Genomic DNA, 12,046 nt, shown 5'->3' on the forward strand with positions numbered 1-12,046 from the left:
CACGCGTACGCGCACGTTAAGACGCGCAAACAAAAAAGTAAGATACCTAACATTCAACCTTGAGAAGTATAATAAGCCCATTTAATATTATTCAGAAATGACGAATGGTTAAGATGATATGACGTCATCAACGTTTTTAGAAAAGAAAGATGAGGGGGTCAGAAAAAGCATTTATTTTGACCATGATGACGTCATCAAAATGTAAAAAGAAGTCACATATATGAAAGAGAATAGTCTTAGCTATAACATACTTAAAGTTTAGAGACGATTGACCAAGCATAAGCAAGATACGCTGAAATGCACATTTTTAAAAATGACGTCTTAGGTAAAATTCAGTTTGTTGAATTCAGATGGCAATATGATGACGTCACAATGTCCGATCAGCTATTATGATATATAAAATCAAATCTACAACTGATGTGCTTTCAGAAAATGTAATAAAAATTGGGGGTCACCTTTCATCCTAAGGAGCATAACTGATTTTTTTTAAAAGACTTGATATAAAGCATATTTTAATTTTGACGCTCGCATTATTACACGCGCACAAAAATATAAGGTACATAACATTTAACCATGAACTGAAGTTTATGCCCACTAAATATGATTCAGAAATCACGACTGATTAAGGTGATTATGGGGTCATCAAAGGTTTGACGAAAGCAAGATGAGGGGGGTAAGCAAAACCCTATATTTTGACAATGATGACGTCATCAAAGTGTAAAAAAATGTCCCATATATGAAGGAGAATTGCCTCAGCTACAACATACTCAAAATCGACCAAGAATAAGTGAGATACGTTCAAATGCGCATTTCTTAAAATGACGTCATCGATAATATTCAGTTTGTTGAATTCAGATGGCAATATGAGGACGTCACGAGCTAGAAAATCATATTTACAACTCATGTGCTTTTAGAATATGTAATAAAAATTGGGGGTCACCTTTCATCCTAAAGAGCTGTAACTGTTTGAAATTAGGCCTGATTTTAGCAAAATTTCACTGTATATCGGCACAAATGCGCACAGTTCACTATGTTTGATGCGTGTGTACGGTATTTTTATTGGCCATAAGGTGATTGAAAAGATCGGAAACTTGTAAAAACAATGTCAGGAACTTAAAATGTGACAAAAAAATTATTTTCTAGCTTCCTACGTGCTGCGCACGTAAAAATGCACGCGCGTAGTGGTAAATTCCAAAAAATTTTGAAATGCTTAAAATGGCCTGAAACATGCTCTAATTTAGTCAAAAAGTGATTCCGAGCATTTTAAAATTTTGAAGCATGCGTTATCACGCGCATGCGTAAAATTAGGGTACATTACACTTAACATTGACTTGAAGTTAATGCTTACTTAATACGATTTTGAAATGGCAAATGGTTAGGCTGATATGATCAATAATGTAAAAATGCAAAATTGCGCGTAGCTGATGTCACGCATGACTGGTCACCTTGAAAACCTCGCCATGTCTATTCCAGGCGAAGCCAAATTGATCGATGAAGCGAATCTTGTGTGTAACTCCTGGAATTCTTGAGATATCATGCGAACAAAAATATGGAGAAAGAAAGAAGAATAAGAAAAAAAGATGAGAGCAGATCACCAATGAAAAATGCTGATGAATATCTAGGGGAACTTTATGGTCCGGGGCTCCTGGTTATAGCAAGTGGGGGCTCATAGCTATTATGCCACTGTGTGAGACACAAAACCAATTTCAATTCTATAATTAGCAGTGAAAATAATGGTCCTTTTTTCATCTTTGGACAGGCAACAACTCTGAATTGTTCTCACTCTTTCTGTCACACTTGCATAATGGAGTGGTTCAAGAAAAAGAAAGAATGCCCATGCTGTCGCACAAAGGTGACTACTTACACACGCTCGATTGTTCTCGACAATTACATCGACAAGATGGTGGAGTCATTGAGTGAGGAACTAAAAATAAGGAGAACTGAAATAGTCAAGGAGAGAAAAAGTAGGGTAATTTAATATTTATTTAGCATTTTTGAATTGAAACAATTGACATGTCGACAAGGACGCGAAGCCCCACCCACAAAGTCACAAAAACCTTAGACAAATGGCGGCTAGACTTACCGAGTTGGCGAAGATTTTCTTTGCTATCAACCTTCTTTAAGAAAGAGGTTTCAGGGTAGGCGGTATGCAAATGAATCATATATTCATAGTGTTAATCTATTTTATGGAACATGGCGGGGTAACTGTTGTAAAAGCCTCTGTATTTCGCTCCCAAAGGAAGAGGGAAAAAAGCCGCATTCAGTCAACCTTGTTGTCGGCAAAGGCCAAGTCACTGATGCGCACTGCTTGTGTAAATCTGGGTATCTATAACCAAGCATAGACACATAGGCCTAGGCTCGCGTATGTTTCGCGTTTAAACCAGCTGTCTAAGGAAATTAAAATGTACGAGAAAAAGTTTTTGATCATGTGACTAAATGACGCTCGCTAATTAATTAATTGTATCTCAGAGGTGTAATCTAGTGTGAGAACTGCTGGTGTAGATTTTTTGGCTCAGCTCTTGATATTAAAGTAAAAGGCGAGCCTTTTAATTCCTTGTTCTGCAAACTTTTTTTTTTATAATCGTCAGAGGAGGATAGAAAAAAATGAAAATTAAATTTAGTTTTCTATGGTTTTACCAAAAACATCCAGATGGAGGAGAAAATAAAATTGTATTGTTGAATGTAATCAGTGTATTAATGAATTGGTTAAATGCTTTAAATTAATATAATTAGGTAGAAATATACATATCTTATTTTTGTAGATTTCAAACCAGCGGCAGGCATAAAATGAAATAATGCTGATGAATATATCTTTTATTTTTTGTCTGAAATTTTCATTTTTTGGCAAAAAATAAAATTTTATTTTTATTCAAAGTCATTATTGGTGAGCGGCGGACTCGCTAAACAAGGTATAAAAAAAAGTCTCGTCGAAAGCTCTATTCAATTTTTAACACATTTTATAAGAAAATACATGCGATTTTCCTATAGGGTGTGATATGACATCATCCTGTCCATATAGGCACGTGATATGGCTTTTTCGTCCCCATATACGAGAAATTCTCATATATTTTTTCAAATCGCGTTTGTTTGTGTTCTAGAGCAAGGCATTTATATTAACAAATACATGTGATTTGCTCATATACAGTATGTGTGTAATATGACATTATCCTTCCCATATATGGAAGTGATATCACGCATACTCATCCCCATATATGAGCAATTCTGCTACATTTGTGATGCAAGGCATTTATGATAAATACATGTTATTTGCCCATGTATGATATGGTATGACATCATCTTGTCTGTGATATGACATCACCATCTCCATCACCCTCCCCATATATTATGTGCAAGGAGATACAGTACACATGATTGACATCCTTTCACAGCGCGACTTGTATATTTGTTACATGGATTTATCGGCTGCATTTGATCAGAATACTGTGCAATGATATCCACATTGGACAGGAAAAACTCAGTCTTAGGATCAATAGTGAAACACATTTACAAAGAGACACATAACACTTCTACTAGAATCGCGCTTTTTAACAGACTCATGAGATGTAAACTTGCGTATGGATGCCATTCATGGTGACCTACATCCTTAGAGGTGTCAAAACTCAACAGTACTTGCACCGGGTTTGAGCATAAGGATCAGCAGTCAGATGTACATAGAAAGATCATCACCATCTCAAAACAACAGTACAGAGGATACTGATACCACTACAATCGAAGACAATATTACCAGTATTGACTGGGGTATGTAATACCAAATGCCTGACTACGAAAATTACCAATACACAACCAATCACCGACATCCACAAGGAGCAACAATTTAAATGGCTATATTCCACGTTATTAGAGATGAAAACAGCAGTGCATATGATGAAGGACACCAGAACAGGTCAATTCGATCTTAGAGCGAGCAATAGAATACGTTAATGTCCCAACGAGTCAATTTTTTAGGGAATTATTCAGGCAATAAACAAGCTCATCTATTGTAGTATGTCACATCACATTTTTTGTTTCCACTACAGGGTAGGCTAGACTAGATGCCAACATCACTAGAGCGCTTGTGAGTACTGTGCCTGCGAAGCACCGCTTGCTGGTGGTTTTAAACTGCAGGAGAACAGCGCAGTGATGTTGGTTCCTCTGCTTCTAATCTGTGTCTGGGCTTCTTTTTTTTTGGTTAGCGACAGGATAGACTCGTAAAAAACACACACAAAAAAAAAACGGTGTAGTGCGTTGATGTACAAGAGCTTATTTGCTGTCAATGTATTGAATATCCTAATAAGTCGAAGATTGCCAAATATTGTCTGTAAAGGAGAATTGTTAGATTTAATATTAATAATGGCCAGAGCCACAATTTTGTCTTCTTCGGTCTGAGTACATTTATAAAATTATAGTGATTTGATTTTTAATTTTATATACATAACATATGCTGTATTTTATAAATTGCAAAAGTTTGACAAAGTAGTGTAACATCCTTTTAAAGCAGTTATTGTATTGTATTATTTATGAAACAAGAGCTTTTTTTTTCTTGAAAAGTAGAAGGAAATAGATTTAAATTTATTCATAAGTTTAGTAACAAATCCGGTAGTTCTGGGTATTGTATTATTGAATTCAACTATGTAAATTCATTATTTTCTTTGCAATAATTAATTCATAGTTTTAAGTATGTGTTGAGAAGAATTTATCATTTCTATTGATGTATTATTTTTCTACAATAAGTAATTTAAGCATGTTGTTTATGATTATGGTAACTTTGTAAAACATTGACATACACACTGCATGATTGGAATTACGGATTAATCCAATCATGATTATTACAGTATTCAATTCAATAATTATCATTAAAAGTAATGAATTATTTTCAGAACTTCAATTGTCATTTTGTGTCTTGCAACAATGAAGAATTTAAACATGAAGAAATCCTTAAAAAATCTATGTTCACTACTAAACAACTTCTGTTCGTTCCCTGCTATTGAATTCTGTGTTATCACACCCTCTGTTATTAAATCCTCCCAGACAGACCAGACTCTTCAGCTGCCAGTGGTACATTCCAAGAGTCGATTGTAATAAGTGAGGATTCTGAGGAGGAGGAGGAGGAGGAGGAATCTTCAGAAGTTGATTCTGAGGCAGAGAGGCATATGGATGAGTGGAGGCGGGCATATAGTAACGACAGAAGGTTCAATGGTGATGATGATTTTTCAACTGACACCGATTTGAGAGATTGGCCAATTGTTGCAGATGTTAATGGCAATTTCTTCCCTGAACAGACTTGCTCAAGATGCGGTAAGCTGGTTTCCACAGAGTCCTTATCAGTTGTCTTTAATGGGGTTTCCAGAATTAAAGTGTCTATCGAAAAATATTGCTGAGATTTTCATAATTTCTTCGATTTCCATAGTGAAGAATGAGAATTTCAAAGCTGTCCTATCATTAGAATTACTCTGTGTTACATGAAGGGAAAATAAATTAACTCTTGACACCCCCCCCCCCCCCCCCCCCAGCCCAATCGAAAGGAGGTAAAAATCAGTAGCTATAGCATTATAGGATAGTCTCTGGGCTACACAACATAATATATACATGTGAGGTGTTGTTACAAAATGAGTCATGTTTCATTTTCTAAGCCAGGTCAATTTTCAAGTTTAATTTATATTTTTTGATTTGATACTACATTTTAATGTATTATCAACTTAAAGCGTGTTTTTTTTTATTTTTAGGCATGTTTTTTTTTTTTTTTTTAGTGTCTATCAAAAGTGTTATGATAGACAGTTTAAAGAAAATTGTCATTTATTTATCTTTAGAGGCAATTTTCTCCAGAGTATGTTTACAATCTTGGTTCTACCAAAAGACTCATATTTGTGAAAATACCTGACATAATATTAGTAGAGTACAGTATGTTTAATTTTAATGCATTTTTATTTTTTTATAATCACTGCTATATTTTCAATTTTTTCAAGCTAGAGTATATTAGCTGATTGAACATTACATTACAGAGTATTAATAGTGTAATGATTTTACATCCCCAGATGAAAGTGGTCACTCTGTAAACGGTTGTCCAAGGACATTTAGAATGGCACCTTATCACTCTTGACCTTTCCTTGATGAACACCTCAGAAGACGTCAACAGCTACCAGAATTGACCTCTCCTTGAAGAACACCTCGAAAGAAGACGTCAACACCTATCAGAATTAATAACTTAATTTTTTATAAATAAATACATACATGTATTTGGATTTAGAAGGCATCTCAAAACATTTTTATTCATAAAAGCTTTTTAATTTGAATTATTTTTCACTCTGTGCATTGATAATGTTTTTCATTAGTGCAGTATGAAGTCTGTCTCTTATACACATCTAGATGTGTATAAGAGACAGATTACGGATTTAAAATATCATAGTATTAGTAACATCAGGGGATTGATTGCTTTACCCCTAGGGGTGGAATCTCATGCATGCAAGTTTGTCTAACTTGGAATCTGTTATGATTATTATTATAAATAGTATACTAAATAATTAATTAATAAGACAAGTTTTTAATGATTTGATTATGATAAATAATAAAGATTTCACTGACAGAGACAGTGATAATTATCTATGATTTATAAAAAATATGGATGGCTGAAAATTTCAGATAAAGTTTCACATTAGCCTTCCCATTACCTTGCGTTTGTAATATTTCATACAGTACGGATTATTAAAATAATAAACTACTGAGGTTGAAAAATTGTTTTGTCTCCTTGTCTTTGTCTTTTATCACTCACATGAACGTGTGAGACTAATCTGTAACATCCTGATCATTCCGTTTCGTAATTGCCTGTAATGTAGCTGATGATCTGCAGTACGTATACAGTAATACACATACACATGTATCATCAGAATAATATAATAAAACTGTAGTGAATTTTAAACCTGGGAAAACATTTTTCAAACCACAAATCATGTTTGCGTCCTTCTCCCAGGCATCACTGGTACAGCTGCACCCAGTGGAACATTCAAACAAGAAATTATGATTAGCGATGATGAGGAAGATGAAGCAGACGAAGAGGAGGAGGAAGACGAAGAACCCTATTATGATTCATATGCAGAAAATGAGTATTATGCCCGACGAGTTTATGAAGACGAATGGCATGAGGAGTATGCTAATGATGATAGGTTCAACAGTGATGATGATTATGAAGTTAGCACAGATTGGGAAGGAGATCCCATGGTTTCAGACGTTGATGGCATGTTCCACCCAACTGAAACATGCGACAGATGTGGTAAGCCATAATTTTTTTTTTTATACTTAGATTTTAACAGTACTGTACATTACCAGAATTGGCATTTTCAAACAATAAGGAGTGTCTAGGTTCTGAGTGTGAAATGGCAACCTGGATCATAGAATCAACATTAACATTTTTTTAAAAAATATTTTTCACAGATATGAATGGGCACTCCGAAAATGATTGTCCGAGGACGGAGAAGTACCAATGACCTCACCTGGCTGCTTCAAGATCTGCACTGATAATAAATTACAGTACAGTACTGTGTATCTTTAAATGTTTTATTCCAGCCAGTGCCTCATCCTATCCAAAACAAAAAGTTTGGTAAAAGATGCCAAGCAGACAAAATAATAAATAATAATAATAAATGGGCCTATAAACAATATTCAGGGGTGGAGACAGCTATGTTGTTGAAAGGTGTGTCTGACAGTATTTTGAGGCCAGCATGGTTCAGGGGCTGAGCTCCCTGGCATCTAGAAAAGCTGGGTAATTTTAGCTTTTTATTGTATTAATTACTCTTATGTAAAGATAGATTGCTGTATGTACAGTATACATTTTCATTCAAATTTATGTGACAAAAATTTGTGATATGCCCATACAGTATTTGGGTTTAATGCGTCATCAAAAAGGAAAGGAAAGACAGACACGGAAACACAAGAAAGGAAAAGGAAAGAAATGTTAAGGAAGTATAAGAATGGAAAATTTAAGACTGATAAGGAAATATAAGAAAGGAAGATAAGGAAACGGAGAAAGGAACAGGAAAGATACGAAAACGAAGAAAGGACAAGGAAAGATAAGGAAATACTGTTTAAGAATGGAAAAGGAAAGAAAGACAAGGAAACCTATGAAAGAAATGATAAGGCAGAAAGAAGAATAGGAAAGGAAAGATTTGGGAACATACAATGAAATAAGAAGGAAATAGAACAAAGGGAGAGGAAAATGAAAGGTGTTGTAATGGAAAGGACAGTAACACGCTATGACAGGATAAGGAAAGTAACACACTTTGGAAAGAATCTCTAAGAATTGCTGTGTGGGCCGAATTGAATAAGTGGTTAAAATTACCAAACTATTGTAATAATTATTAATGATCATCATATTAATTGTTAAACTAAACTAAAACCAAAAAATATATATTAGAAAAAAAATAATTAACAGTACATTTGTACATTAGTTGATGGTTTATTTTCTTCTCTTATGTTGTTCTTAAGCTCCTCGAGGTTGTGACAACATGAAGTTCTATATGTAAATCGAATGAATGGATCGTCCAAAGAAATTGATAAACCAAACAGTAAATGAAGCCCTGCGAGACCGTATATAATATGCTTATAGCTTTATTCGATCTGAAAAAATATACAGAATAACAAATAAATTGTATGCACAAACTTGCAGTAGTTAATTAAACGGTAGGGCCTAAAACTAAGAGTACTAAACAATGCTAAATAAATGGAATTAGTACTTACTACTATGGCAGGACTTCTTTAAAACAAAAAACAACTGAAATTTTAAGTACTGAATTCACTGAGACTATAATAATCCAACTGTACGTACTGTTACTTTCCGACTGACTGAAAAAACTGAAAAACATGTGTATAACCCACCCAAAGTGACCCCAATAGACCTTCCTGAATATATTGTGCTGAGCTAGCCTCAACGAGGTGTCTTATGTGACAAGGCCTACTAACAGACTCAAAAATTTTAGGTGCCTGCATCTACTTAAGGTTAATTTAATTTTATTCTGAATTTCAAAGGGAGAAAAATAGGAATACAGTATTATAGACTTTACACAGCACAGCATAACATCCTCCACCCCGATGAGGAACTATTCCTCATAACCTTCTACTGGGTATATCACTGCAATTTTAGTTATAGGTCTGCGGTATTTACCATCACTAGTTTTAACTTCTATGTTTCTAACCTTATTATCTGGTCCTGGGAACACATTAGTTATTCGTCCAATGGACCATTTTCCACGTACTGCATTTGGATCAGATACAATTACTATCATTAAGACAAACATTACGTCTATCTATTGTCCATTTTTTCCGCGGTACTAATTGTGGTAAAGACTCCATCTTTTCCAAAAGGAATTGATTATCTTCTGTACAAATTCTACTCTATGTCTAGGGTTACTGGTTTCCCTAAACGGGCCTTGGGGAACATGCGATGACGCTCTCCCAAGCAATACATCATTGGGGCATAAATACTTGCCATCGTCAGGATCTGTGGGAAGTCGGCCAATTGGTCGCTGATTCACTAAGTTAGCAACTTCAAGTATAACAGTGTATAGTTCAAAAGGTGTCAATATCCGTGCTCCGATTGCTATTTTAAGTGCTGTCTTGCAACTTTTAACTAGCGATTCCGCACACCCGTTATGATGCGGTGCTGCTGGTGTTACAAACTTCCACTTCATACACTTTTCTGCGCCAAATTGCCTTAGCTCATCAATGTCCCATCCTTTAATCATCTCTTTGAGCTCTCGTTCCGCTCCGACTAGTTGAGTACCATTATCACTTATCAACATTGCCGGGTAGCCTCGAATCGCAAACAATCTTCGTAATACTTGGATGAATTCCATGGTAGAACAGTCCACGGCTAATTCCAGATGGACAGCTCTTGTGTTTAGGCAAGTGAAGATTACCCCGTAATGTTTGGTTGTTTTGTTTCTTCCGATCTTCACTTGGAACGGTCCAAAATAATCACAAGACGTGTGGTGAAATGGCGGAGTGTATGGGGCTAATCGATGCATTGGTAAATCGGCCATAATCTGTGACTCAACTTGGTGGGCCATAATTCTGCAAACTACACATCGATATTTTCCCATTTTGGCGAGAGTATGTGCCTTCAAAATCCAATATTGTTGTCTAGTCTTCGCCACTGTAGTAGCTACTCCATTGTGTCCTTGCTGGTGGGTGAACCGTATGATAAGTTTGGATATGTGATGTCCAGTTGGAAGTAGAGCTGGGTGTCGCATGTTATATGACAGAATCGAATTGTCAATTCTACCTCCTACTCTGATTATCCCTCTATCATCCTTTAATGGAGTCAAGGTCTTGAATTCTTCCTTCTGTTCTCTTATATTACTTAATCCAATATTCTTCGGCTTCTTGTAGTTCTGGTGGTGAAAGTGGGCCCGTCCTGGCTGGCTCACCATTCTGTCCTTTGTTCTTGAGGATCTAGACAATTCTCAGTACGTATGCGGTGGTTCTTACCAATCTCCTCCAGCTAGAGAACTTCTCACAATTAATAATTTCGGGCATCACACCTGCTGCAAGAACTGATTGTGTCTTCCGTCGTTCATTGTCAACCTCAACTTGGTTAACATGTGATGCTTCTGTTGGCCAATCCTTTTCTGGTTGATACAGGAATTCTGGCCCGTGTTTCCATCTTTGAGACAGCTGCTTGATGTGTATTCAACGGGATACATCGTCGGCGACATTCATTTCCCCTGGGACATGTCTCCATTGTGATATATCCGAATCACTTTGTATTTCTCCAACCCTGTTGGAAATGAATGTCTTGAAAACTCCTGATTGGTTCCGGATCCAGGACAGGACAATGGTGCTATCGGTAAAAAACACAGCGGTTTCTATTCGCAGTCTCGTTTCTTTGCATATGAACTTTGGATATAGTCGTGTAGCAATAACAGCAGCCTGTAATTCGAGCCTTGGTATTGACAATTTTTTCAACGGGGCTACTCTGGACTTTGGAGCTATAAATCTGACCCCATATGTACTATCTCCATTTGCCCATCTGATGTAGGCAACGGCTCCGAAGGCATTTTCTGAAGCATCAGAAAATATGCATAGGGTCGAGTTTCCAATTGCCTCTGGTGGGGTTAGACATCTCGGGAAAGTGATGTGATTTAACTCCTCCATTTCCTTGAAGAGGTTCATCCAGGTTTCGTGTTCAGCAGTTGTTACCTCCTGATCCCACTCTAAACCTTGCTGCCACAACCGTTGCATTCCTATTTTGGCTCGGATCAGAAATGCTGCAGAGAACCCTATAGAATCAAATATTCGTGCGATTGTGCTCAAAATTCTTCTCTTAGTCATTTTATTCTTCTGATCACCAATGCTGTTTACTTTGTAGGAGAGGACATCATTCTGTGGTTGCCAAACTGTCCCCAACACCTTTTCTTCCGTTACCATCTGTGGTACATCTACCTTTATCACTACATCCGATGTAGTATTGTTTAAGCTTTTGTTGGACAACCACCCTTTTACATTAAAACCGCCACTTGCAAGGATCTTGTCTATCTCACTCGTCATCTTCACTGCGTCAGCTTTAGTGTCTACAGAGTTGCAGATATCATCCATGTAGGTACTTTCTGTTAGGATTTTCGCCGCTTCCGGATAGGTGGCTGATGCTTCCTCTGCTGTTTTTCGTAGTGCTATCTGAGCAATTGCTGGAGCTGGTTTGTCACCAAATGTTAGTACGGTTTTTACATATATATCTGGCTTCCGACTCACATCCATATCTCTCCATAAGCATCTATGAACATGCTGGTCCTGCTCCGGGATCAAAATTCGGTGGTACAGTACATCTTTGAGATGTCTCCCATGAATGCAACTGCCTTTTCTCGAAACTTCAGTGTTACTCTGAACAAGTTGTTTAGTAAATCTGGACCTTTCATCCAATAATCGTTCAGCTGATGGCCTTGGTATGTAGAACGCAAAATAAGACACTCAAATTTGCTTCTATGATTTCAAGATTCTTTAATTGCAGTGCAACATCTTTTGACCAATAAACAATAGCGACGTAAGCGAACGTACACAAAAC

The 12,046-nt window shown here is 36.4% G+C and overlaps 1 protein-coding gene across 4 annotated transcripts in view; it reads left to right on the forward strand.

Moving 5' to 3' along the window:
• Window positions 1–12,046, forward strand: part of LOC117125353 (E3 ubiquitin-protein ligase RNF8-like) — a 26,600-nt gene that overhangs the window by 6,657 nt on the left and 7,897 nt on the right. For 2 of the 4 annotated variants that reach the window (XM_033271836.1, XM_033271833.1), the window contains 3 exons: window positions 1,760–1,964; window positions 6,965–7,264; window positions 7,426–7,633. In XM_033271836.1, the coding sequence (XP_033127727.1) occupies window positions 1,760–1,964; window positions 6,965–7,264; window positions 7,426–7,478 (558 nt within the window). In that variant the 3' untranslated portion in view covers window positions 7,479–7,633. Of the gene's footprint in view, window positions 1–1,759; window positions 1,965–5,028; window positions 5,296–6,032; window positions 6,339–6,964; window positions 7,265–7,425; window positions 7,634–12,046 lie in introns of those variants that run through there. The other 2 variants (XM_033271834.1, XM_033271835.1) reach the window with 2 other exon arrangements.

Source organism: Anneissia japonica, unplaced genomic scaffold (assembly GCF_011630105.1).
Source record: "Anneissia japonica isolate Jap-2015-1 unplaced genomic scaffold, ASM1163010v1 scaffold2003_len1103335_cov173, whole genome shotgun sequence".
Taxonomy (NCBI): Eukaryota; Metazoa; Echinodermata; class Crinoidea; order Comatulida; family Comatulidae; genus Anneissia; species Anneissia japonica.